This window comes from Panicum virgatum, chromosome 9K, assembly GCF_016808335.1.
Source record: "Panicum virgatum strain AP13 chromosome 9K, P.virgatum_v5, whole genome shotgun sequence".
Taxonomy (NCBI): domain Eukaryota; kingdom Viridiplantae; phylum Streptophyta; class Magnoliopsida; order Poales; family Poaceae; genus Panicum; species Panicum virgatum.
In genome coordinates, this window is record NC_053144.1 from 8,255,723 (window position 1) to 8,283,638 (window position 27,916).

Here is a 27,916-nt window from a genome sequence, read left to right on the forward strand (position 1 = left end):
CGTTCACCGTCGGTTATAATACATGCACTGATGCGTTCCTGCAGAGGGGACGTGGCCTTTATGCACGACTGTAGTTGGCGCCGCCCTCTACTTGACCCTTTCTTGGGTGCCCTCAGAGCAGGTATTACAAGGGACTGAGAAGGGACTGAGAACCGGCTGGGATCCGACCTGGAGAGGTGATTGAGCGAGAACGGACGGATGCTGAATCGCCCGCTGCAACCGGCGGCAAGCGCTCCGGCTCTCACTACAACACATTCAATGCAGACGCTGCGACTTGATGATGGTGTGCTCCGAGCCGTCAGTTGGCTGGGACTATAAAACTTGCTTTCATGCATGCACGCATGGCTTGAGCCATTTAATGTTTGCAGGTACCCTTCACTTGCGTGTGGCAGAGTTCCCTCTGCTAGGCCGTGTTTGGTTTAAAACCATGAAAATACTGTAGCAACTTTGACCAAAAATTAAGATGAGTAAACGAAGTCTAATTACAAAACCACCTCCACAACCCCCTGTGTAAATCGCGAGACGAATCTAATGAGGCCTTTGACCACGCGATTAGAGGATGGTTACTGTAGCATTACTGTATCAAATCATCACTTAATTACCGCCATTAGATTCGTCTCGAAAAGTTACACTCATCCCTGAAAAGGTTTTGCAAATAGACTTCATTTAGTACTCCATGCGTACGAGATTCTTTTCTCGAAAAACGTGCGCGAAAAAAATCACATGTAACCAAACACGGCCCTAGTGTTGCATGCGTGGTAAGAATAGACATTGATGACCCTACTAGCACCTACTACTTGCATGTGCATATGTGCGGCAGCCATTTTCTCTTGTCTGGGTGTGTTTAGATGTGTAAAAAGAGTGTAAAAAGTGGATGTGAAAAGTCACATCAGTCACTGTAGCGCACTGTAGCAAGTTTCGTTTGTTTGTGGCAAATATTGTCCTAACATGACCTAACTAGGCTCAAAAGATTCGTCTCGCAACGTACATCAAAACTATGTAATTAGTTTTTTTATTTAACTACATTTAGTACTCCATGCATGAGTCATTTGCTATATTTAATGTTTTGATGTGATGGAGATGTGATGGAAAGTTTGAAGTTTGGGGGGAAGTTTTTGGAACTAAACACAGCCTCTATATGTGCCGCATGCAGGTGGCAGGGGTGAATATTCATTATCCCTACTAGCTAGATCCTGCATGCATGTAGTCAAGTGGTAGAGGTGCCTTTGTCTTGTCGAGCCAGTGGCTCAAGTTCTTGAGTCAGCCAGAACGATTCCTTCATAGGGTGTGTTTAGATCCTTGAAAAGATGGGAGAAAAAATCACATCGAACACTGTAGTATACTATAGCACTTTTCGTTTGTTTGTGGTAAATATTGTCCTAACATGATCTAACTAGACTCAAAAGATTCGTCTCACAACGTACATCAAAACTATGCAATTAGTTTTTTATTTACCTACATTTAGTACTCCATGCATGGGTCATTTGTTATATTTAATGTTTCGATGTGATTTTGATGTGATAGAAAATTTGGATTTTGTGGGGGTTTTTGGATCTAAACACACCCATAGCGAAAGATAGTTTATCTGCAGTCCCGGGGTCCTCCCACGGTGTCGTCCCGAGGTGCTAGACCGCCCCGGGGTCCTGTCCTGGCGCCGTTCTGGGGGCTAGACCGCCCCGGGGTCTGTCCTGGCGCCGTTCTGGGGGCTAGACCGCCCCGGGGTCCTCCAACCAGCGTTTACAAAACTGGTGAGAACTAGTTACCGGTCAAACCAGTCCGGTTCGGTTCCGATTTGGACCGGTATCAAACCGGTCTAAATTTAAAATTCAAATTTGCATTCAAAAGAATGAAAAATTTCTAAAAATACTTCAAGGTGCGACGAATCTAATGCTGTCAAATTTTCTCAAAAAATCATTCGTTTAACATACTTTTCGAACATTTAAAGTTAAACCAAAAAAGAAAAGAAAAAAATGAGACGGCCCATTAAGGCCCACTTGATAAACCGGTCAAACCGGCCGGTATACCGTTCCAAACCGGTTACACATGCGATTTTAAATTTGAATTTGAATTCAAACCGGTCAAACCGGCCGGTATACCGGTACGAACTGGTTGAACTGATTTTTTTGAATTTAAATTTGAATTCGACTGGTACCGACCGGTTTCCGGCCAAACCGAACCGGTATACCGGTACCGGACCCCGACGATTTGGCCGATCCGATCGGTAAATGAAACCCTGCCCTGCCTCCAACAGGCTGCCCCGGGGTCCTCCCCCGCTTCCATCCCGGGGTACCCCCGAGCTCCCGAGACCTGTGAGTTAGGTGGCCCCACTCAAGGGCCACCGAGTGTTGTGAGAGTTGAGATTCTCCATGAATCGTCTCCTAAGAGTACTCTCGTTCCCTGTGTGCTGACACGTGCAGTCTACATCATCGAATTGTATGGTCGCTGGCCAGCGTGGGACGTGGGACGTTCGCTACCCTTCCGAGGCAGGGTGTTTGACCTTCACCTCTTGAAGCATCGCCTTTGAGATCCTTTGGTTACAGGCAGGCATATGAACATCAAGTCTCCGAGAAGACTAGAGATGTGCTGATTTTCTAATGCGTAAAGACTTTACAAGGATGAAACGGGAGCAAACAAGAATTTTGAAGCTTAGTCTTCTAGATTTCTTTCTTTATTTTAGAGTGTTCTTTCTCGAAGCAAGTTTGAAGCATGAACGAAGAAGAAGTTTGAAACTTAGTCTTCTAAGTTTCTTTCTTTGTTTTATAGCTTTTTTTATTGTGAAATTCTTCATTTGAGGTTTAGAATCTAAGAATTTTTATAACTTTTTTGGTTGTAGTCATTCGCATTCGCCTGTGAGTGATCAAGACCGGAATTTCTTCCATAATCTAAAAAACAAGAAGGTCCACGAACAGTAACAGCAATGAGTCTGGATGCAGTGCATTTCCTACCTACTATACGTATAAGCGTACTGAATCTGCCAGCCTTGCGGCCACCCAACCCAAAACAGATACGCACCCAACCAACTTCAGGATCCACCGAACTGTTCTCGTCGTATAGCAAGGTTCACGGACTCCTTTGAACCAGTCCCGGCCCGTGCTTCCGTCCAAAGAGGCGAAGAGCATCCAAGCTCTCGAATCTTTAGTCCATTCCAACTTCCAAAGTTGCAATCCATCCCTTGGTGGTTGGACCATGTCACTGCGGCATCAGCATGAGCATCGCTAGCGTCTCTCTGAACTCTGATCCGGTTCAATTTCGTCAGTGTATTCGATCGATTTTCGAATACAGATCAATCATCCAAATTAAGGAAAATATAACACGCTCATGATGTTTGTTCAATGAATGGTTTTTTTTTCGTGTTGAGTGAATGTTCCTACGCAGACTACAAATCAAAGAATAGAGTACACGTTTACAAATTTTTCCCTCCTCCAAAAATCTTCATCATCTCTCAAGAAACCTCTCGCAGCAATTGCGGAAAGCCGGCCGGAAACCTCGCTCTCTAGCGGAGCAGCCTCCCTCCTCATATGACCTCGTACACGACGACCTGCGCGGTGTCGAAGTCGTGGACCTGGAACCCCGTCCGATCGCTGCTGGCGCCAAGATCCGCGGCCGCCGCGAAGGGCCTCCGGACGGGCGCCGCGCGGAGGCCGCCGGAGCTCCTGGCCCTGGCGTCGTCCTCGGCCGCGCCCGACGACGACGTCGCCGCCTGGCCCTGCCCCTGCGGCGGCTTGTAGTACATCCGCGCCGTCTGCGGGCAGTGCGAGTGGAACCTCGCCGCGATGCGCACGCCCATGTCCAGCATCTCCACGTACTTAGACATCCCGGATACGATGGCCGCCGATCCCTTCTTTCTCCGCCGCTCGCCGCCGGCCGCCGGCCGCCGGTCGTCGGTGAGAGTAGCCTTTGGTTCAGCTGGCTCGTGTGCTTTGTGGGGCACGAGGAGAAGGGGAACGATTCGCGCTCGGTTTTATAGCTGGGGGCAGGAAGCCAGGAAGGCAGCGAGGCTTGGCGTGGCGGAGGAGGTTGTTGGGCTGGGTGTGGGTGGCGGTGGCGGTGGCGGCGACCAGGTGGTGGCGTTTCGCGTGGCTTTCGTGCTGGGTTTCCGCGGTGGACGGAGAAAATGTGCCCCTCACTTTTCGGGCGCGGTTGGGTCGTCGCGCGTGGCCTCCGTTTCGTGCACGCGCCTCGCCTTGACCCCGTAAAAGAAACGACGGAGGAAGCCGGAAGCCCGGAAGCGTGCGCGCAAGGCACTCGGTCGCCGGAGTGGACTGCAGATTCTGGGGGATTTTGGGCGATCCAACTTCTCTACTTCATGAAGCGAAGTCACAAAGAGGAACAATATTCTAAATCTGGATGAACAGTGCTCCATTCATTTCAAAACAAACGATACACAGAGGCTCAAAAAGTCACGGGAACAGTGTTCCCTGACTTGCCTTCACCAAGTCAGGGAATCCCGATTGGATTTTGGAGGCGTTTGGCCACCAAAAGCGACCTCTTTTTGCGGTGCCCCTGCTTCGGTGCTTGTGCTTCTGGCCCTTTCACCGCTCGGCGGGCGGCGGCTGAGGTTGTAAAGAATGTGTGTTTTTGGCCGTCATTGTCATAATATCATGCGTCACCAACAAAAAAAAAGGATTCGGGCGCAATCTATTGCAATTCGCTTCGCATGGAAAAGCAGCTGCTGACAATGTTCTTCGCGTGCCCGGCACGTGCTTCTGCGGTTGCGTGACGTCAGTATCTGCCTCGTTGGAGCGGGTCTCTGATAAAAAATGAGAGTCACGTACAAGCAGCTGGCAACTAGGAGTCTCTTTATAATTCAACTTTATACTTATATTTTTGTAGCTTAAAATTTTATAAAATTAGAGCCCGGCTCTTATATTATCTAGGCTAGCTAAATTTTAAAACGATTTACCACCCTAGGGGTACAGGATGCAGCCGTCACAGACAAATAAACAGTCGCGCAGCGCTGGCTATGGAGGGCTCCTGGAAACTCCCGTGCTCTCATGGTTTGATCCCAAAAACACTTCTAGAACCACCAATACCATTCCGTTAAATTCCTCTCTGAATGGGTAAGTTTTTTTAATTGAACGGGGAAATTCGGAAAAAGGTCGTAGTTAACACTACTTCATGTCTTACCCGCGCAAAAAAAAACACTACTCCGTGTTTGAAAGATGGGCTCAAAGTGGGCTACATGATGAACCGTCGTCGACCTTCCCGGTCCGGCCCAGAAAAAAATTGTCAGCCCAAATAGAAATAACCTTTTCAGCCCAGAAATCAGCGGCCGCCGCCGCCGCCCAGTCGGGCACATCCAGACAGTGAGAGAAAAAAAAAACTTTGCAGCGCACGCTTCGCTGTTCGTCCACGCACGCGCAGGCGGCCGCGGCGGCATCGACTTCCCGAACAATCTGGCGGTGGGCGGCTACGGAGACCACGACTCCACGAGGCGACTAGGCGAGAGGCGCGAGGGAGGAGTCCACCTCTCGCCGGAGATGCCGCCGGGGGGCTCGCCGCCTGCGTCGGAGGCGTGGACGTGGGAGAACGCCGCGGCCGGAGCGGCCGCCGGGTTCACTACCGTCGCAGCCCTCCACCCGCTCGACGTCGTGCGCACCCGTTTCCAAGGTAACCCCTCCCCTCGGACTATAGGCTCTAGGGCTTCGGAGACGCGGAGCTGCGTCCGGTAACCGAGTTCTCTCTCGTATCCGCGTGCAGTGAGCGGCGGGAGGGGTTGGTCTGAGGTGACGCCGTACAGGAACACCGCGCACGCCGTGTACACCATCACGCGATCTGAGGTATCAAGTCCCACCACAATTTTTTGGACGATGCGTGAAATCTTTAAGAGTCATTGTAACTTATAGTTTTGCCTGATATGATTTGATGCTTCCCAAAAAGTTGGAATAGCACTTGCCTACAATGTAAAGGTGAAATTGCATACCCGTCGCTCAATTTCACTCTAATTTGATCGAAAAACGACTTCTAATTCATCAGGCAGGTGCTTATTATGCTTGCGGTAGCTGCATGTGAACAAAAATGCAATAATGACAGTTGTTACATTTTAGATGTATACAAATGGAATGCTTTAGGCGGGTTTACCAACAACTGTGCACATTACATATGAAATGCAACCTACTGCAGTCTGCTGGTAGTTACCAATTAGCTTGTCCACTGTACATATGACAAATCACCTACTCTAAGAAGTTTGGTTAATTGGTTCTTAGAAACTCAACTTTTCATATTTCTAATGATTGCATCCCTTGATTCTGTTGCAATGTTTTGTTGTAAGATCTGTGGTCCTAAGAAATTAGGTTTCAGAGCTTCTGATTTATCACTATAAGTTATTTCTGATCTAACTGGCTTCTTGCAGGGTCTGAGAGGACTTTATGCAGGCTTTTATCCTGCAGTTCTTGGATCAACTGTATCCTGGGGCCTATATTTCTTTTTGTAAGTTATATTATTTTCTTTTTTTTCTGAACAATTGTGGCATGGTGTGGTGTGTTCAATGTGTTTTTTTTCCTAAATTAAACTCGGGTAAAAATCTAAGTTGCTGGGTACCAAATTGGAATGCTTGATTTTTAGGAATCTGAATGCTCCTTACAATATATTTTGATTACTCATTAGTTTTTCAATTGACATCAACTGCACTTTTTTGAACAGTTATAACAGAGCTAAACAAAGATACTTACAGAGGAAGGATGACCAGCTTCATCCGGTCCAACATCTCATCTCAGCTGCAGAAGCAGGTGCTTTGGTTCGTACATTGACTTATCTTTTCTGAAAGGATCAATATTATTGGATTGCTTTTTTTTCATTGTTCAATCTAAGATTCAAACGCTACTATTAAATTATCAAAATGTAACGGGACCTTTTATGGTGTGCATTACCTTTATGATTTTTCTGACTACTGGCATTGGTAGTGTTATTTATTTACTGATATTTAATTTCATCATTTAAGCGTGCCATTTATTCATGAAACTATTTTTCTTGTTATTATACACTACAAAGGTGTCCTTGTTTACAAATCCCATATGGCTGGTGAAGACAAGACTGCAACTACAAACACCTAAACATCGTACTTCAGGATATTCTGGTTTTTCTGGTAATGTGCACTTCCTTGAACTGTTTATGTTTATGTTGTATAAGTGCTCATGTTGTTGTATATATGTTTGTAAGCCTAGTCTAGCAATTTGCTATAACACATTACACTGGTTGGCTCTGTTCATCAATTGAGTAGCCTGTGCTCATTGTCAGTTATGGCAGATTCTAGAAACTATGCCTATTTACATGGATTAAAAAAGGGAACTGCCATTTCTAGTTCAGTGAAATATCAATGTGTTGTGGAGGTTGATTGGAATTGTAGTGTAGGGTGTAGCATGTAGAGTCTGCTTGACAAATTTGAGTAAGCCTCCTTGTATGGAGGATTCTTATAACAGTTTAACCTACTAGATAAGATACCAAATAATAAATTCATATCCTAGGAAACTAAATATATCTTGCCAACTGTTATCACAGTGGGACTAGTAACGCTACCCTAATGCAAGTTAACTACCTTTGTAGATCAGCTGCTGCAACTCAATTGATGCATCTTTCTAATAATTATTTCTGAGCTTACTTATTCTTCATACTTCCTGTTTTTCTATATTTGGTTTTATACATTAAACTTGTTTGTTAAAGCCAGATGCTTTGAGAACTATTCTAAAAGAGGAGGGATTTCTTGCACTTTATAGAGGAATTGGTCCTGGGCTTTTGCTGGTATGTAATTCTTGTTTATCTGCTGCTTGCAGAGGTTATGCTACATTTCTTTGCAAAACTACAACTATACTCATAACTGCTAGGTTCTGGAGTGCAGTAGCATTTTGCGTTTGAAGTTTCTCTTTCTCTCTAGCATTTCTTAGCTGTGTGCTCCAAGGGTATGATGTTTCCATAAGATAGTAGTAAATTCACAATTATCACTTGAATTTTGAGATTCTAGCCTCAAAGATTTTTTTAAGCAGCCTATCAAATAAATATATGGCCGTGTGTTCAAGATAAGATCCTCCGACTGATCCTCAATTGGATGATCAGTGTTTGTAACTTCATATTACTGTACCATGGATAGAGATAAGATCCTCCTATTGATCCTCAACTGGATGATCAGTGTTTTATTTTGAATGATTACTTATTTCTTTTCTGTTTTACAGACATGGATTGTCAATGATTCTAGTCTACTGCCTTGATGTCTGTTTATTCTGTCATGCATGAAAGGTCACCCATGGTGCGATACAGTTCACGGCCTATGAGGAACTTCGCAAAGCTATGATATTTATGAAAACTACACAAACAAGGACAGAAGATAGAGGAGGCGAGGAGTCATTGGTATTAACTGATCTCTAGTTTATGTGTTTAACATGGTTCAGTAAACTTCAGTTTCTCTGGATAAATATTTCTGGCATTTAATAGTTTTCTTTTGCTGAAACTAGGATGTTGATGCTATTTACGCTAATCTTTTTATGTTGTTTTCACTGATTTGACACTCTCTATCATGTAATTTGTTAGCTATCAGAATTCAAAAATTAGTTGTGATGTATTGATTTTACACTGTATCTTATTACATCACTTTCTTACATTTGATTGGTAGACATTTATTTCTAAGAAGATTAATTCTCTTAATAGAAAATCTGTATCCACTCATCTGTACACAAATATATCTATTATTATCTGCAAAACTAGCCTGATATGCCTTTATCTTAACAGAATTCTATTGACTTCGCGGCACTTGGAGCTAGTTCAAAAGTAGCTGCTATTTTACTTACCTATCCTTATCAGGTAAATTTTCTGCCTTGTGCTTATTAGTATTAACTTTATATGCGTAATCTGCCCTCTTATTTATAAACAAGGTTTTCTTTTTTTGAAAATTGCAGGTCATCCGAGCCCGCTTGCAGGTATCAGATTTGAAACCTCCATTTCCACACAGTGCACCTTTGTTTTTATGTTCCCATTTTTATATTTTCTTGACTTCTCAACAATTATAACTCTTAATTTCTGATGTGTTATTTTCAGCAACGGCCTGGGAGTGATGGTACTCCAAAGTACTCGAATAGCTGGCATGTGGTGAAGGAAACTGCAAAGTGAGACTGACTTCTGTTAGTTTTGTTAAATCTAAAAATTACATAATGCTCAGAACAGTATTGCCATATCATAGTCTAATGCTGAACATTGGTCAGACTTTTTCTTGCCTTATGCAGTATATATGCATTTTATTGCCTTGGAACTTGATGTGTTTAGTTTGTAGTAGATGTGCTTGTGGGGTTTCTGAAGTTTTCCCCTTCAGTTTTGCCTACTGATTATCTACTTCCTCTCTCCCTCTGATTGCAAATAGGAGTTGCTGTAGACTCAGTAATTACCATATTGGAAAACATGAAACATATTTAGAGAAGTCTAAAGTGGCAGTAAAGAGAAACAAGGAGTTATTGTTCATAATTTTCCCGCGTTGGCACCTAATATTGGAATTTGAATGCCCCTGTCTACTTAGTGTAACATGGCATCAAAGCGAAATAATCCATTTTTTGATATTGCCTTTTAATTTCTGAATTTAATCTTATTCTTAGACCTAGGTCAGTTCTATTATTCTTCTGAATATAACATTTGTTAAGGGATTGGCGTTCTGACGTGCTTGTTTGCAGGTATGAAGGTGTCCGTGGATTTTACAGGGGCATCACGTCCAACCTATTGAAAAACCTTCCTGCGGCTTCCCTCACGTTCGTGGTGTATGAAAATGTAATCAAACTATTCAAAGCAGCCAAGGAGAAGACGTAGTGAAATCCAAGTAAAACAGAGAAGGAAGAAAAGAATATTGAGATTGTTTTAACACTCCCGGATTCATGGTCATACCCTACAGTTTCCACTTCAGGGTTGAGTCCATATCTCGGTCGTTTAGCATCCCAGACTACAGATTTGCAGCCGTAGAGGTTGTGGGCTTGTGTCTAACATGATAAGTGGGAAATTTTGTTTCGAGAAATTTGCATTTTGTAGAGGGAAGGAGCATTTTTTATGTTTCTTCCAGGTGAACAGTACACTGCTAATGTTCGGTCCCACAGTTTGCACCCTTGTTGGTGCGCATTTTTTTTCTTTTGATAGTTCTTGGTGCGCACTTGGGCATTAATGATGGTATCATGCCTTTGCTAACGTATTGCCATAATATAGATTATAGAGTGAATGTACTTTGGCTCAGATTTATCTGTAATTTTTTATTTGAGCACTGCAGTTTTATCTTCCTTTGCCCTGTCTGATTTCTGTAAATTCCGCTGTGCAGTGAAGTTTTTGGCACCCTTTTCCAGTGATACATTTATTCTCGAAAAGGTCTCCAATTCCCATAAAATACAACTGAATTGCTTTTTATTCGACAGCAGGATCTATCTCGCTTTTGACCATGCAAATAGATCAGGCTCTTCACACAAATGGATTCTACGATCAGGCTCCGCATTTCTCCACTCCCCCGTTGCTCAGGTAAATAGTGCAGCCTCTCTTCTCGTTCTCGGCGAGGCAGCAGTTACACGCAGGCGGCAGTTGCTCGGTATCCTTGGGCGGGCACGTCATGTACTTTGCATCCAGGCAGTACATGGGGCAAATCCTCCCCGGCTTGGCCTCCGTGCTCCTCCGGCAGTACCACGAGACCTGCACATTATTCAGGAAAAAGAATGCCATTCACAACGGAGGGCGCGTGTAACACCGTGCCTTGCGGATAGTCCGCTTGGGACGGCGGACGGTCCGCGACGCGCCTTGTTTCAACCACTCCGAGACCGAGGTTCGTCGGTCGCCGCCATGTGCTGACCGTTGAGCCTATCCCCCGGCCATCCCAGTACGCCGCATTGAAGGCGCGTACCTACCCTTCACCCACCCCGAGCTCATTTCTCGTTCTCTCTCTCGTTTCACTCTCTCCTCCCTCCCGACGCCATGGACGGCGCTTGAGCGCCACCCGTTCGCCGGCCGAATCCGTGAGCTCCCCTCCATGGATTTCAAATCCACCGCACCCAAAGCTCAACTACCTCCCTAGCTTCCTCCTCAACCCCTCAAACCACAGCCACGACCCCCACCTCGCCGGGAATCCCGGATTCCCCGGCCGCCAGTTCTAGTTTCGCCCAAACTCGACCTCGCCGTGGAACTCCATCGCCCGGCCACCATTTCTTTCGTCCAAGAGCTCGAATCGACTGTAAGTAAGCCGCTAATGCTCGTGCTCCCCTCGTTCCTCCACGTTCTAGTTGTTTCCACGCACGTTCTCGGCAAAGTCGTTGTGACCGCAATGGGCCACACGTCGCCGACTAGGTTTGGCTTGGTTTCTTTGCGTGCATCACCCATGCCCGTGTGCGCCTCGGCCAGTAGATGGTGTAGTGCTGGCCTCACCGTCGGTCGGGCCGTCGTCGGCGGGAACGGCGCGCCGCGTTGCCACGCCGGCCTCACTGGTGGCGGCGTGCGGTGTCAAAATACTTGAACTGCGGACGGTCCGCTATTGGAGAGCGGACAGTCCGCCGTAGAGTCTAGAATTTTGTCCAGAGACATTGTCATCTCTGGTGGATTGGCAGAGTGAACCGTGGAAGGTCCGCTATTTTGGAGCGGACAGTCCACCCTATAGTTTTGAAGTTTGTCCAGAAACATAGTTGGTTCTGGTGGGTCTGTGGAATTGTACTGCGAACGGTCCGCCATTTGGGCACGGACAGTCCGCAAGACATTTCTTTTTAAAGTATAGTGATTGTATAGTGTGAGTCGCACTCAATCATTTCATATGCATTCATGTAGCATCCGCAGTTGAGGACGCCGTATATAAGGTGATTGCGGCACCGCAGGAGCAGCCGGATCAAGCCCAAGAAGAAAGGCATGAGAACCCGGCTCAAGGCATGTCTGACCCCAGCTCTGACCAGCAGCCCGAAGGCAAGCCCCGGTGCATAAACCTTATTTCAAATTATGCAACACTATAAATGTAGATATATATATATATATATATATGTGTGTGTGCGCGCGCGCATTAAAGTCATAGGAGTTGAATGGAACCTTAGATGCATAACCCTTAGGTACCATGAGTTCTATACTAGTATAGGTCAGACGATAGATGTGCTATGCTAGATAGAGTTCGGTAGAGGTCGAGTAATTTTCAGTTACTCGCGAGATATAGGTTATTTTATGTTTCTATATATGAGTTACTAATCTTGAAAGGAAAAGAAAAATAGAAGTTGAGACCGGGCGGAGAAAAGTATAGCTCCGTCTGTGTCGGTTAAGGACTGTACCGTTGTCGGCCCTGCTGATCATGTTTGAATTGTACTAACCGCATGCCGGGAGTAGGAGGTAGTCGAAACCGGTAAGCCTAGTACTGCCTCGCTCCGAAAGTACAGAACTTCTACCCACCCCTTAGGGTAGTCGAGTGGCCGCGGAGAATTTGGATACAAATGTTTATTTTTGGTGGTCTCTCGTAGGGCTCAGCTGACTATAGGCAGGTGTGGCGGTTCTGTAGTTCGCGGCGGGGAGGGGAATGGTTGGCTCGTATCATCCGACGGGGCAATTGCGTGCCGTGTTGGTTAGGTCCACCTTACAAGGTTAAATCGAATCGATTCGCCGTCAGTCGCTCTCGGACATGGGCACCTTAATCACCGAGTCACATCATAGTATTATGAAGTGGAACATAGAATATAATATGTGTGTTGATTCTATTTTGAATTGTGAATAATGTTCTACCATGTTTGTTCTAGATGGTCTATGCAAATATTAGATTATGGTTAATCTATATAGAATCTGGAGCAATAATATTGAAAATAAGGATCCACTTTTAGACGCTTTTCTGCAAAATAAACCACCAGCCAAAAGCTTTGCATGTCTAGATACGTGGGCTATGTATACCCCTAGTCGGGTAAGTCTTGCTGAGTATTAGTTGCTCAGGGTTTTTGTTGAAATATTATTTCAGGACACTCAGACATAGACTTCTGTCCCTGCTGCGTTAAGTTCATCCGCCAGGACGCAGAGGGATGAGAGGTTGTGGAGCCAGACTCTTAGTTAGGGATCTCCCTAGGGTACACTTTTGGTAGTAGTAGGCCCTTCCCTCTATTTGAACCTTAATTTCGGTATTGTAAAGTTTATAAATTATGTATGTATTCAAACTTGGTTTGTAAAACTTAAGGTAAAATCTTATGTATATTGCTGTATTTTTAAATATATGTCGTGCTTGTAGCATCTGCGCTCACCTTCGCGTGAGACTATCGGTGTTGTTTCGATCGGGACGTGGGCTGAGAAAGGACTGTCAAATTAAACCATTAAGTTAATGCGCCCGATGTGTTCAAATGATGGCCATTATGTTTAATTTAGAGTTTTAATTTGGCGATTCCGTCACAGCGCGATGAGTGAGAAGAGTTGGGAGTAAGAAGAGAGGGAGAGGGCAAGAACAGGACTGGTACCACATAACAGAAGAGCTACCGGAAGAGCAAGCTTGATTGTAGCCATGTTCTGTAACTTCTCTTCAGTGAAGAGCCAGAGTATGGTCTCGCTGCTAGAGTATACTTTTATAGGCAGCTTTGGTCAAGAGCCCGAGTTTTTGTCCTCGCAAAAAGAAGGGAAAATGAAAACTGCAGCTCTATTATTTGGGTCATGTGAATGTGGGATATGGGCACTTATTAAGTCATCAAAATCTAGGTCTGACTTTATCTTCGCGTATCCGTGTAGCTTTGTTGACCGTTTCCTTTTTGACTTTTTTTTTTGCGAGGGACTTTGTTTAGTATGCACTAAGCAGTGGTCCACTGTACAAGGATGCGCTCTGGATCCAAGATGGTACGGTCAGTCAAAAAAATCAGCAGTCTCTGTTTGTTTCTTAAAGTGCTGTTCAACGATATGCTACACCCATGGCTTGCAGCAGGTTCATCGCACAGTACTGTGCACATTAAGTACTAATTTCTTCCAAATGCTTTCACAAAAGACTACAGCATACTTAGAAAAGAAGCTACAGAGGTCTGTTCGTAACATAGTGCTCTTACAGTTTTACACAAGTTTGCATCTCGTAACCGTTCATCTCGCTTCAATTGCACAGAGATTATCATTCTATAAAATTTAGTTTATGCTGCTTTTTTTGTTAATGCATTTTGACAGGAAAAAAACCCGGCAAATTTAAGGCAGATTTTTAGGTACCAACCTTCACAAACATTGAAAGCCGGAAGCTATACACGGCATTATTGCATTCCAGAGAAAGCAGCAGAATCCCATTAGGCATTATACTGTAACTGGCACAGAGTGAGAGTGATTAGTCAAGCAACACAAGCGACGACGCAGCTGTCAAGCAACATAATCTGACGCGTCACTGTCTTCTTGCAAGTTAGGTTGAGAACAACTAATCAACTATTAAACAGTTTGTTAGTGTGGCACTGTGGCCACACCGATCTAGAGATAACGGCCTCTGACTTCTGAGCAAAGTCTTTGACGTATCCCCAGTACTCCATTCTTCCCTGAAGATCTAGGAGCTAGAACAATAGTGTAAAACACCCACTAATTATGCTTTAGTAACGCTACTCATCTTCTATGCCTTAAGCCTTACATGCATGCTCCATGACCATGATGGCTTGCATCTGTCTCATATGCATTTGCTCGAAGAACAGAGCATTTATTAATCACACGACTTCAGAAAAACCGCACACCACAAGGGTCCAAGAGCCATATGCACATTCTTGCTTAAAAAAAAATCATCATCTGTTTTTGTTCATCATTTTCACCGAATACAACTCCGACGCGTTGATACAAGCGGCGGCATTATTCTAGCCAGACTCTCTAAAGTCTGAAACTTGTTACATCCATGGAGGCAAGGCGAGCATGGCGAGCGCGCACAGTTCGGTCGGCGGCCAGCGCCGCTACTCCGGCTAGCCGCACTGTTGCTTGGAGCCGGACTGGAGGTAGAGCACGCAGTTCTTGCCGTTCCTGGGCGCGCACCCGCAGATGCAGCCGTCCAGCTCCTGCCCTGGGTAGTTGTCGCACATGATGTACCCGCCCTGGATGCACCGGACCAACGAGCAGTCCACCCTGCTGGGCGTCCTCGCCGCGGCGCCACCGACCTCGCCGAACACGACGAGCCCTGGAAGAAACACATCGAGATTCGAGGATGAGAAGATTCACACGAGCCAGAACTCAGACACCACTTGGTTATGGATCACCCAGGTTCATGGAGGCGGCGGCGGCCATGGCGATCGGTCGGTTGGCAGGAGCGCCGTGCACGGCCCGGGCTGGGGGGGTGTGCGTGCATATATATACGAGGAGATGCAGATCACGAGCTGGCAGCCTGCCTGCCACTACTCATCGCCGTGCGGCCGCTGCCGTGTTCGGACCCGCTGCCGTTTCCTCGGACCCGCCGTACGCGCCACACGGACCCACGAGGGTTTGACGCCAGCTGGCGCGCCGGACGGATAGAAGGCGAAGCGGCGGCCGTGCGCCATCACCTGCCTGAAAAAACAAAGAGCGTCGTCGGGTTGCATTAATTCCGGTATACAGAGCAGACCACTTGGATTGGCCTAGTCCCAGAGTTCACACTGAATCTAGTAAGCATTTATGTTGCTAATTAAAATAGGATTCGGCTAACGTTCGGCCGGCCGTAATTTAGGCCGGCCGTATGGTCTATCTGTTTCTTTTTTGCAACAAAGACAATCAGATTTTTTCCCTTTTCTTATTTAGATAAAACTGCCACTGTAACTCAAAAGTATTGTCAAAGGATAATTCAAAAAATTAAAAAATTGCATGAAACGAAGCTTGCATTTTTTCCGAAACGTGCATATGATTACAAGACAAGATTCTGAACTACAAAGATCATAAATCTAGCAATTTGATTATATAATATGCTATTTACACATAGATTTGCCTCCCATCCTCCCCTAAAATCAAAAGCATCACAGGAAAATCTAGCTATTCATAACTGTATATAATCAGAAATGCACGTTTCTATGCTTCACACTGCTTCACACTTGCATAACTGGTGAGTACCTTTCATGACCTGCCATGCGACAACAAAATAAAGAGAACGAACTCAGTTAGCATGCAACACATAACAAATTAAAAATAAAAACAAACAAAAATAATTCAGATGAGATAAACAACTAGCTTGTTTATCCTAATTTTCAGTAGAGACACACCAGAAATAAAAAGCTCATCAGAAATTGCCTATAGGCAAATGTACTGTTTTGCCCATTCTATAGTAAAAAGTTGCCTAACCAAAAATATTATTTTGCCTAACTAATAACAATGATTTGCTTAGACTCAATTGCCTAGAGCTTGAATTATTCTACCTTACTAATAACACATTGTTGCCTAATGGTAAAAATAAACAAAGAAAACTCATACAACATGTCCTGATTTTAAGCACAAGCCATTCATTAATCAAGAAGGCATGTCAATGTCTTGAAGCTAAAACAAATCTTCAATCATCTTTGGACTGAAAATTTATCTTCACTGGGACAGATAATTGATCAGAAGTACAACATAAGGTCACAGCAAAAACATAGGTGAAAAACGTTCATCGCCTGTACGACCACAAGCAACTTGCTTCCCAGCAACTCATTACACAGCTAGAGAACATCGGGTGGGACAAACTGACTTGCTACTGGCGGATCTTGGACTGAGGGGAAGGGAAGAGTGAGGGGTTAGATGGGAGAGTTACCATCTTCTTATGAGACTGGGCCACTGGGGACTGGGGAGCCGCCGAGCTCTTGTTTTATATCCACCAGTATTTCCTTCTTTCCTGCTGGATACCTGCAAAATATTTAGAATGAATATGATTTGATTAGAGAACTTGTAGTATAGTGGAAAATAGTGAGGCATAACAAGTAATTACCTAAGAGCTTGAATTATTCTTCCTTGCTAATAACACATTGTTGCCCAATGGTAAAAATAAACAAGGAAAACTCATATAACATGTCCTGGGTTTGCTTTTGTTCTTAAGCCTGAATATATGTATTGAGTTGTATATATGAAAATCATAAGAAATGCCTAAATATATGCACTGAGTTAGCCTTGTTCTTAACATATTATTGCTTAGATTGATGCTTGGCTAGTATAATTAATTTGTTTGTTGGTTGAGCATAAGTTGCATATATGAAATCCAAAAAATGACCAGTAGGAAGATCGGGAAATTATAAGCAAATGCCTAAGTAAAGAAAAACATTATTCTGGAGTAGACAAATGGAACATTTGTGTTAATTAAACTACTGCCTAACTGAGAATCATGCTTGTGCCTAATTCAAGAATGGTATATAGTTACGCCTAGTTCAAGAAGACAGATCACTAACATGGGCATGCACTTCTTGTGGTCTTGGGAGCCCTCTAAGTTCACACTTGTATTATTGCTAATTTAGAACTATATTATTGCCTACAAAGTATATTGGTTTGCCTAATTTAGCAGCACTTATTGTCTAATTTCTATCGCTGAGAGAATCAACGGAACAAAACTAACAAAGCACACACAGAAGGGAGGTCTCATGGTGATGCCATAGAATTACTGAAAAAGGATTAAAAGGCAGTGAGAAAACAAAAGAATGGTATCAATCTAAGAAATTATTTTGGAGGAAAAGACCTAAAACAAGCAGTTCATAATGTTTGCCCTGTAAGTTTTAGTAAAGACTTCATAGATATTGGAATTTCCTTGGAGTTACAAATAGAGACTTAACGGAGCAAACTAAAAATTAGGCCTAACAAATTTACTCCTTTTAATGTAAGAAAGCCGACCCATTACTTGGTTGTATACTTGTATGGTGCACTAGAGACAACAAGATGTAAAACATAGGGGATGCGTCTAATGGCAACAGAAGCTAAGCATTCAAGTAATTGAGAAGAAAACAAAAGCTAAAAACAAAAGTGAGCAACACTTAAGTACCACAAGAACACTATTTGCAAGTACTCTTTTGTAAGATATAATAATACATAAATACATGAGATATTATTGCCTATCTAGAACAACATTGTTGCCTGATCCCTACCTATGTTATTGCCTAAAGAGCACTCTTGTCTAAATCAGGTCCATGATATTTGCCTAATGGCATGATCCTTTAAGCCGAACATGTAAAAAAGGCAGCAAAACTAAAAGATGCAATAAGGTGTCAGCTGTATGTTGAAAAATCATACTACAAAAACTGAAAATCCAGATCGATAATTCCCTAGCCCTTGTCTTTGCCAGATCGTCAAAACACTATCAATAACATAAACCAGATTCTTATGTCCATGTACTATCAGCACACATCTTATAAAATAAATGTAACTAACAATGATGAGCTCTCAAACCCTAACCGAGCAGATCAGACCATTTAACACCTTCCACACATGCTTTAGAATCAGAGCAAAACAGTTGAGGCAATGAGGCCCCCATCCCTACCCCATGTTATCTCCAATTTCAACTTCGCTCACTCGCCAATTCAAAAAACAAACAAAAAAATCAAGTGATTCAGAGACTAGGGAGCTAGTGTGAACGAGAAATAATTGTCCACATCGCCGAAAGGAGAACTCACTTTCATATTGGTATGCTCCTACCATCAATTATCGATTTGCGCTTCAGTAAACCACATAAAACACAGCTACGGGAATACCACTAACCTTCATCTGCCTTCGTGCCGCGCCCTGCCGTTGACATGCTCCCGGGGATCCATGCCTTCGCCCGCGGTCCCCGGCTCCACGCCGCGGCCCTTCATCTGCACCTTCGTGTCACGTCCTTCTGTCCTTGTGGTCTCCAAGGATCTGCGCTGCCGCCTGTGGCCCCTTGCTCCGCGCTGCTCGCCATGGTCGCCGGCTCCCACATCACGACTCTGCATCCGCTCCTTCGTGCCACATCGCGGATCCGTGACCCCTGCCCTGCCGCTGCCCCTCCGTTGGGATTGGGGGAGGGTCCCTCCGCCTCCCGCGGCCCCTCGGCACCGTGGCCTCACGCCGCTGCGACCCCTCTCACTGAGGGTGGGGCATGGAAAAGGAGGGGACCGGAGGCGAGGGGAAGGATGGCTCCGCAGGGGAAAGAAGTTCGCGTGGGGAAGGGAAGGCCGGCAGGGATGGGAGGTGGGGGAAGGGAGGGAGGAGATGCCGAGGGTTGGAGGGAGAGGGCTGTCAGGTAGAGAGATGCGAGATGTGTGGAGAAGAATGAGTTAGGCCAAATCAAATGGATAGAGCCGGCCGTGCAGATGCATTAACGTACGGCCGGCCGGTTTAAAGTCATTACCATTAAAATATGGTTCTCGCAGTATATAGATAAAAGCTGGTGATGAGACAGAACCCTGATCGACCGCCTCAAACTCCTGACCCACACAAATATATCATGCATGACGTCATCACATACCGACATACACTGGGCTCTTGCGGCGATGCAGCCGATATTCAAAGAAAATAAAAAGGAAGAGGCAAGAAAATAAAGTTGGGAAATTTGTCATTTTCGTTTGAACTTCTACAAAATGAGTTTGCATACTTACTTTTGCCGCGCAGTACATTATTCTGTTCAACTCAGTCTCTCACACTCCAAACCAACTGTCCCATCGGACATGAAATTGCCTTATTTTACTGTGCAAAACGACCTGACTAGGATATGTACAAGGTTTGGCTAGCTAGCACTACTCCATGGCTGATGGCTCCTACTGCGCCGGGCAGTTGAACGTCCCGCCGGTGCGCAGGAAGTGGAGCCTGCAGTTCTTGCCGTCCTTGGGCGCGCACTGGCAGTCGCACCCCCCGAGCTGCTTCGACGTGTAGTTGTCGCAGGTGAGGTAGGCGGCCTGGACGCACCGCGCCGGGCACGCCGCCTCCTTGCTGCCGATCTCGCCCAGCACGATGAGCCCTGCATGCATGTCACCGGCGGTCAATCACGGCACCAAGCCACCAAGCTTAGCCGAGCAAGAACCGAGATCCTTGTGGTTCATTCTGTGCTTGATAGCACTACATGCCAGCTTACCGGAGAGGAGGATGAAGGTGAAGGAGAGCTTCATGGAGGCCATGATCTCTTTCTTCTTAGCAGCTTGCGTCTGCGCTCGTGTTTGGGTTTCAGGGCCTGAGGGTCGATGGGTTTATATAGGGTAGAAATTAAACGTGAGCTGGTGAGCACCGGCGCCGCGCACTCGCATGCATCTTATCGGCAGGTCAAGTGTGGGGTTCGCAGTGCTATCTCCTACGGCTGTTCTCGCTCGTCGTGCTGTCGCCTCGATCTCTGTCCTGAAGCGACGTATAGCATCTGCATGCAACTCACAAGTCAGGGAACGCGGCGGGGGATCGGACTCGATTAAAATTTCAGAGATTCAGAGAAAACGCATGCATGTCTCATCAGAAGCAACTCATCATGCTTTGCTTTTTTGAAACACTATCCAGGTTTTCAAGTCATGCGGTACCCTGTCAGCTCAATTTCAGTACTGAACACTGAAGAGCAGCTTGAAACATTCCAGATTATTTCAGAGAAAATGCCAGGACAACGAAAGCTGGTAGCAAGCGAGCTCTCCTCTTGCTCTTTATTATTGCAAGAACACCATCCATCATTTCAGAAACGCAAGCGCAAACACACGAGACGACCGCCCGGCGAGAGGAAGGCGTCGTTTTCAGCCCCGCAGGGTCGAGCCGCCGGCGAGGTGGACGACGCAGCCCGCGCAGGGCGCAGCCCGGCGGCGCGCACTGGCCGCAGGCGCACCCGGTGAAGTTCTGCCCGGGGCTGTTGGCGCACGTGATGTACGTGCCCTGCGCACACATGAGAGTGCAGACAGCTTCGCTGGGCTCAATTGCCATCCCAAGTATCAGAAGCCCTGGTTTGCAAGGCACAAAATTGTCTGATCGGTACCAACAATTTAGGAGGATTCTAGGAGCCAAGCGCGACGAGATGAAATGGGGAAAAAACTAGAGCAATGAGGAACACAGTTCATGGAATGGAGCAGAGATATCTACCGGAGAGGAGGACGGCGACTGCGAGGGACAAGTTGATTGAGGCCATGCTAGCTTAAGGCTCTTGTCACTAGTAGTACTCTGAACTTCCTCAGACCACAAATCTTCGGCTTCTTATATAACTGGCAGAGAAAGGTGAAACCTTTTCTGAAGGAAAGAAGGTGAAACCTTCACTGGATGTACACCGCATTCTGCCCAACTTTGTGTAGGTTTTGTGGCATTGTTCATCCCGAATTCCAAGAGTTTCTTGGTTTATGTACATTGAGTTCACCGTCATGTTCACATGGACAAGATCACGGAGATCACACGGCCTAGAGATCCAAGAAAGCAAGTGGACGAGTAGCGAACCATTGCGCCATTGCCCAGTCCACAACTTAGTAAAGAAAAATAAAAAAAGGAAATTGTTTACTTTGCTGTCTTGGATAATCCACTTTATCCGTTTGACTCTCGAACAAAATTGAGCCTTATTTTACTCCCCAAACTATTTCCATTTGTACCCTGAGATTGTCTTCTTTCGTTTCTCCACCCATAAATTGAGTTTTAAGTTCAAATTCTGTTGGTTGATCTTTTGGTTAAAACACTTTGTTGGTTGATGAAGTACACGCTTTCCTTTGTTATGAAATGTTTTAAGAATATTTTTGTGATTATTATCATAGATTAAGAGTATCCAAATTAACCAGAGAGATGGAAAATTGCAGGTAAAAAAAACAAAGGTCATGTGGACACTAATGCTATTGTGATCAAAGTACTACATTGGTGAAAAATGAATTACAGTGACAAATGTAGATAATTTAGAGGTATATTTGGGGCTTACTATAGTCTATTTTTAATAACGCTAGATGTGGGCAATTTATATGCAAATTGCATGCAGGGTAATTTTGATGAAACTAAAGGTTTATTTAAGGCTATTTTTTTATAAATGACAAGGTGGGTAATTTGAATTGGTTATAGATTTAGAGGGTTACTTTTGATTACTTTCATAATTATTGAGAGATTTAATTTTTTAGAAACCACAATAGATCCAACTGATATCATTACCAATGATGATTAGAGTCCATCGGAATTATGGACTTTGAGAATTTCTATAATTTATCTTTTCTTGTAGCACATATAGCGAGGATTAACAGGGAGGCTATTAAAGAAGTCTTCGATTAGTAATAGTAGGATATATTACTTCAAATATAAAAAAAATATGCATTATAAAATTATTCTCATGATGGACCGAATGTTCTAAGACCAGCATGTAAATAGAATTTTTATAGGCCTCCCAGTGCTAGTTCACTCCCAGTGTTACTTGAAGTCCAATTTGACAAATCGTTTACAATAAGAAATGGATATAACTATTGAACAGCGCAGAGATCAGGCTGCAGAGTTCCCTTTCTGCTCCATCTCAAGACAGAAAGGGAATTTTAGTAATAAACTGCAATCCGGTAACGGTAAACGACGATAGTAAAAGCCTAAATAAAACGAGCTGGCGATCAAGCTCTGCTCAAGTTAAGACCGCCGTAAGAAGCAAAGCCTCTTTGCTTTTTATTACATCATCATCATCATCATCATCTTGTAGGAGCTGACACCGTCACACGCCGACACGCGAACACGAAACCAGAACAGAACGATGCTGCCGCGATCGTTTTCAGCCCTGCAGCGTGGAGCCGTCGGCGAGGTAGACGGCGCAGCCGGTGCAGCCCGTCGGGGCGCACTGGCAGGAGCACCCGGAGAAGTACTTCCCCGGGGTGTTGGCGCAGGTCATGTACGTCCCCTGCGCGCACGCGATCGTGCTGCAGACCAACGCTTCCGCCGGCTCGATCGCCGTCCCCAGGATCAGAAGACCTGGCTTACAAAGACACGAAAGATTCATGACCACCTATATGATTCAGAAGGATTTTAGGAGACAAGGGCAACGAATACGACGAGATGCGAAAACTAGAGAGCAATGTGGGAATGGTAACTCCCATGAGTAGGATCAAGCGTCTACCGGAGAGGAGGACGGCGGCTGCGAGGGAGAAGTTGATGGAGGCCATGGCTGCCTTGCAATGTATACTGTGTACAGACTACAGTAACAGTGCAGGAACTTCCTGTCTCCAAACATGGCGAGGAGTTTGGCTTATATACCAAGCCGAGAAGGTTTCACCTTCACCAGATACTAACCATTCTCCCGATCTTCGTCTGATTCGGGAGCGTTTGCCCCTTCCAAACTTCAAGATTTTCTATTTTTCTTCGCTTTTTGTTAAGGTTGTTGATGGCCTCGTTCAGCGCCAGTCACATGGACGCAATCACGAAGATCGCACGGGTGATCCAAGAAAGATAAAGTGCCTCTCCTCTATATTAGGGGTATAGTAGACATATATAGTAGTAGTTCAGTTGCGTATATTGTAGTACTTGCTCAAGTTCCCCAAGGGCACAAGATGGCACAACAAAGGCCCAAAATAACAAATAAAAATTGGCAGGCTATCTTCAGTTTAGGACGGTGGTGCTCCCTTAGTGGCCGCGTAGTATCATTTTGTACACACTGCAAATAAAAAAAAAAGGTGGAGAGACAATAAAAGGAAAAAAGGACTAGGATGAATGGACGATCACCAAAAAAGAATTTAGAGATTGGGTTACAGCTCCGTTTCAGGACGGTAGTAATTAAATTGAAGCAAATTCAGCAGTGCCCCCCCCCCCCCCCCTGTTCGATGCCATCACACAAGGCACAACACCATTTATCTCTCGGACAAATCAAATCTAATAGCCGGCCGCGCAGACGCGGTCGAGGCTGCAAGCAGACACCGCGCGCCTTGTCTTCATCAGCAGCGCTGCAGAGCCGTGCCGTTGGCGGAGTAGACGACGCAGCCGTGGCCGTCGTCCGGCTTGCAGTGGCACGCGCACTGGGTCAGATTGCCCTCGTAGTTCCGGCATGTCATGTAGACCCCTTGCACGCACATGACAGTGCAGACGGCTTCAGTGCGCTCCGTCGTCGACCCCAGTATCACAAGTCCTGGTTTGTAGAAAGAAGCATAGAAATTAAAGACAATCTCAGTAGAGCCTATATTGAGGGACCGAAGTCGGCGACCAGAGGTGGGTGAATGGAAGCCGATCAAATTTTTTTTCGAAATCGATCCGTCGGCCTATATCCCAAAAATCACCGCAAGCCCTCACACCTAGGATACGAGAGAATAGCTATGGACTATCTCTGAGCAACAACGTCCTAGGAAACTACGCGGAAGCAAAACGAGTCGAAACGCAGAACTGGACTGCAGAGACCGGTCAGACCGGTGCAACTCCCCGGTCAGGCTGGTCACACCGATCAGACCGGTGGAAGGGACCGGTCAGACCGGTCGCTTCCAGAAAGCTCGGGAACAAGACTTCAAAAGTTGAATCTCGAGCAAACGAAGTCCAAATCCAATGAAACTTGGAGGATACCTTCACAACTATCCCGTGAACATATCCCCAAGAAATCTTTTCCAAAAGATTAACAGATCGTGAGAAATCAATGGAAGATCAAAGAGGATTGGGGTTTTCTCAAAAACTCAAAAACTCCAATTCGTGAGAACTCGCGATTCTAGAGGGTTTGGCACTGAGCTAGATGAATCAGAATCGTCACAGCGAGTCCATCAAAACACGAATCGAAGAGCTTGACTCCTCCAAATACGAAACACACCAAAAGAGGAGAATTCGAGTCCAAAATGCAAGAGAGGAAGGGGAGGACGAATACTCAATACACAAGGGTGAATCTTAACCAGATTCCATTCATAAATCTCAGAGGAATTCACCTATACAAGGCTAGAGTCATCCGCCCATCATCCTACCCACTAATTTGAGAGACTAGCTAAACCCTAACTCTCGTTTGCGTTGGAGTCATTGGCCCTAACCTAGAGCAGGGGAAGGGAAAAGGAAAAACGAAAAGGATTCGAAAAGACTCAAGAGACTCAACCAGCCACGGGCTGGTGGGGGGTATTTATTCCCGTGGAGACCGGTCAGACCGGTGCCAGGGACTGGTCAGACCGGTTGGTCTGCAGCTTTCCCCTGTACACGATCTCATCTGACGGCTGAGGTTCTTTCTTCGGAACGAAGTCTTCTCCACGATGCCGCCATCTTGATGAAGATCTGGTCCACGGTTTTGGAAGGTCCGGGAAACCCGGGTAGATGGCCGGTTTTGAGAAAACCGTCAAAACTCCTCGCGCGGTAAGATTACCGCCTCCATGTCGTGGCCCTAAACGTCGTTCCCGCCTCGGCCTTCTGACGGCCCTAAACGCCGCCCGACGCCCGTCACCTCCTCGCCCGCTGCGAGGCCCTAGACGCCGTCGACGCCCGTCGCCTCCGTCAGTCCCGAGACCGACGCCCGTGCCTCCACGACTTGGCGTCTTCAACTGCCGTCCGCCTGCTTGGTTTTGTGGCGCAAACCAAGAAACCCGCCTTCCGTCGCCGCTTGCGCCCTCGATTCAGGAGTGGACGCCACAGCTGCGCCCGGCCTGAGCTCCTCCACGGCAGCTCTCCGTCGACACTCGACGCCCGTGTACCTGCAATCCAAAGACCAAACGCACGATCACACCGCACGATTGACAATTCACTCATCACAAGCAGGATAGAGTACTCTCATTCCTCATATATTAAGAAAGGGTTTTGACTCAGGAATCAGGAGCTACGAGTTGAAATCCAAAATTAGTTTTTTCTTCTTCTTTTTTTGCAAAGAAGAGGAGGCAAAAGGCAGATATAGTAGTAGTGCGAAGAAATTCATGAGATGATCAGATATTTGTACCGGAGAGGAGGACAGCGGCGACGAGGGAGAAGCTCATGCTGCCCATGGCGCTAGTAGGTAACTGAATGTATGTGCACACAGCACGCTGCTGTCCCTATCCCCAAACTTGCGTCGAGTTTCGGGTTATGTAGCAGGGCGAGAAGGTTTCACCTTCACCAGATACTATGCCCAACTTTTTTTGAAACGAGATACTATGCCCAACTTAACTTTATTTTAATTTGCATCGCATTGTTTATACCGAACTTCCAGGGTCAATGCCTTGGCTTCAGCAGCTCGATCAGCTTCCTGTCAACTCTAGGAACGCCGCGCGCCCATCTATCAGTGGTGAAGGATGGGCATGCAAGATCGTTGGCTTGTGTTGACTTGAGGTGGGGATCGATGGATCGACCCTTCAGACAACTTATTCAGGGCTGGCTCACTGAAGGCCATTCAGGATTCACTGAAGGCCATTAGATTCTGAGTTTCTTAAGATATTGGATGATGATCCATCACCAGTCCACACCCCAAACCAAAGACCATGTACGGTTACAGATCCAAATGTTCAGGACTCACTGAAGGCCATCGGTTAGTGCAAACAGCAGCGACGGTATCGATCACACGTGCTAAGGAGTACTTCATTATTACCATTTTGTTAACCAAACATACTTCGCTGACAACATTCAGGCACACTATTATTCAGACAATCACAAACGCCACGTAGAGGCCACGAGCAGCAAGGGTGTGCTCGCGAGGCTCCAGCCGAGAAGCCTACGCCTTCGCCGCGGAGCAGTTGAAAGCGTCGCCCGTGGCCAGGAGGTGGAGCACGCAGTTGACGCCATCCTTGGGCGCGCACTCGCATACGCAGCCGTCCAGCTTCTGGTAGGGGTAGTTGTCGCAGGTGATGTACCCGCCCTGGATGCACACCACCGGGCACGGCTCCGGCGCCGGCGCCGCCGTGCCGAACACGACGAGCCCTGCCATGATTCATCCCGCCCTGGATCAAGATCGATTACGGCAAGATTGGCTAGCAAATGTGACATGCAGCGTACCGGAGAGGAGGAGGAGGATGCAGGCGAGGGTGAGCAGCTTCATGGAGGCCATTTCGTTCGTCCCTTCAGTTTGCTTTGCTCGTGCTGCCGTCTGTATATCGATGGATTATATAGGGAAGATGGCAGTGCGAAATTGTCAGCATGGCTAGCTGAAACAGCATGGAGTAGGTGTCGTGATGGTGAAGTTTACACGTCTCTCCAAAGTACACGGCGGCTTGCAGGCCAGTAAGTCCAGTAGCAAACAGAATAAGTCAGTTGCTTTAGATGCCAGAATACTGAACGACGTGGACTGCACTAACATAGCGTATCCTGTCACTGCTTCCGCAGCAAGTCGGTAGACCGTTTCAGAGTTCCATGGGTGGTCAAATCCCTGATTTCACACTTGAGTCGGAGGCATTGAAAAGTCTAGGCCCATACAATTGAGCGAAGTAGCAAATTTTCAGCCAAAATCTGGTGTCTGACCGATTTCAGCACGTTCCTTTTCCTTCAAAAGAATTCAGTATCGTTTTCTAAAGGGTTGATTCAGACAGATTGTTGACTCCTTTAATTATGTGCCGAACCTTGACATATATAGCTTGTGCTTGTCCCTCTAGTTGTGAGAACTCATCATGACCTCACACATAACAATTCTACCACTAGTTGCTTTTTCAGCCTTATCCAAGAAGTTTGGATCAGAACTTAGTCTCAGAAGTCGAGGTCTGAACTGGCTAATCTTTTAAAGGAAGAGAATCAGGAATAATCTGGTGTGGTTATTTTGTTACGGACAGTTTATTTTCAAAAAAAACTTTGTTACGAACAGCAAGATAGATCGGTTAACTCGTGGTCCTCTGGAGGCTCTGGATGCTTCTTTTGATCTATTTTCTGCTTACTTAATCTAGGACTCAAGGCAACCTTTTATGGACAAGCTGCCTAACAAACCCACTGACAAATCTTATCCAAGCAACTAACTAATACTATGGGTGTAAATTTGTGACCCGTACATGCACCTCCAACTCAAAATTTTAAACAAAAGAGGGTTGGAGGTGCAGCTAAAGCCAATTTGCGCCCCTACTTAGTATGCTAACAATTTTGAACAAACTAATCCCATTTGCTGCTTCCGAAGCTGAACTAGTTCTAGCCAAGACCGGCCCACATTATCATAACATAATCAATGAACAATTCAGACAATAGGTTGTGCAGTTTCCTGGAAGTAGAGCTGGATATCGAGCCAGCTCGGCTCGTTATGGCTCGACTCGTTATAGCTTGTTATACAAACGAGCCAGAAAGCTAGCTCGGCTCGGCTCGTTAGTGG

General features: G+C 45.8%; 3 protein-coding genes across 4 annotated transcripts; 1 reads left to right on the forward strand and 2 right to left on the reverse strand.

The window, feature by feature from the left end:
• Nucleotides 1–3,324: 3,324 nt before the first annotated feature.
• On the reverse strand, nt 3,325–4,121 carry LOC120648501. The gene has a single exon (XM_039925264.1). It carries the CDS (start codon nt 3,812–3,814, stop codon nt 3,515–3,517), a length of 300 nt encoding a protein of 99 aa, XP_039781198.1. The 5' UTR covers nt 3,815–4,121; the 3' UTR covers nt 3,325–3,514.
• Nucleotides 4,122–5,290: 1,169 nt separating this feature from the next.
• LOC120649860 (folate transporter 1, chloroplastic-like) lies at nt 5,291–10,238 on the forward strand. Of its 2 annotated transcripts, XM_039926769.1 has the most exons (11): nt 5,295–5,610; nt 5,701–5,780; nt 6,353–6,429; nt 6,643–6,736; nt 6,991–7,084; nt 7,664–7,737; nt 8,230–8,340; nt 8,719–8,790; nt 8,886–8,906; nt 9,025–9,092; nt 9,648–10,238. In XM_039926769.1, the coding sequence occupies exons 1-11, from the start codon at nt 5,481–5,483 to the stop codon at nt 9,778–9,780; spliced, it is 954 nt and encodes a 317-aa protein (XP_039782703.1). In that variant the 5' UTR covers nt 5,295–5,480; the 3' UTR covers nt 9,781–10,238. The 2 variants fall into 2 exon arrangements, 1 of the variants encoding a protein (XP_039782703.1); XR_005665394.1 differs by having other exon boundaries at nt 5,291–5,610; nt 6,643–6,728; nt 6,991–7,737.
• Nucleotides 10,239–26,184: 15,946 nt separating this feature from the next.
• Nucleotides 26,185–26,759, reverse strand: LOC120648502. Its single transcript, XM_039925265.1, has 2 exons — nt 26,626–26,759; nt 26,185–26,550 (listed from the first exon to the last, which is right to left on the reverse strand). The coding sequence occupies exons 1-2, from the start codon at nt 26,675–26,677 to the stop codon at nt 26,345–26,347; spliced, it is 258 nt and encodes an 85-aa protein (XP_039781199.1). The 5' UTR covers nt 26,678–26,759; the 3' UTR covers nt 26,185–26,344.
• Between the last annotated feature and the right edge of the window lie 1,157 nt (nt 26,760–27,916).

Excerpts from the sequence above, each read along its gene's own strand:
- LOC120649860 (XM_039926769.1), top strand. The coding sequence starts at position 5,481 with ATGCCGCCGGGGGGCTCGCCGCCTGCGTCGGAGGCGTGGACGTGGGAG. Across the intron at positions 7,085-7,663 it reads AGGATATTCTGGTTTTTCTG|ATGCTTTGAGAACTATTCTA; the intron begins GTAATGTGCACT and ends TGTTAAAGCCAG. Across the intron at positions 7,738-8,229 it reads TTGGTCCTGGGCTTTTGCTG|GTCACCCATGGTGCGATACA; the intron begins GTATGTAATTCT and ends CATGCATGAAAG.
- LOC120648502 (XM_039925265.1), bottom strand. The coding sequence starts at position 26,677 with ATGGCCTCCATGAAGCTGCTCACCCTCGCCTGCATCCTCCTCCTCCTC. Across the intron at positions 26,551-26,625 it reads CATCCTCCTCCTCCTCTCCG|GGCTCGTCGTGTTCGGCACG; the intron begins GTACGCTGCATG and ends GAATCATGGCAG.
- LOC120648501 (XM_039925264.1), bottom strand. The coding sequence starts at position 3,814 with ATGTCTAAGTACGTGGAGATGCTGGACATGGGCGTGCGCATCGCGGCG.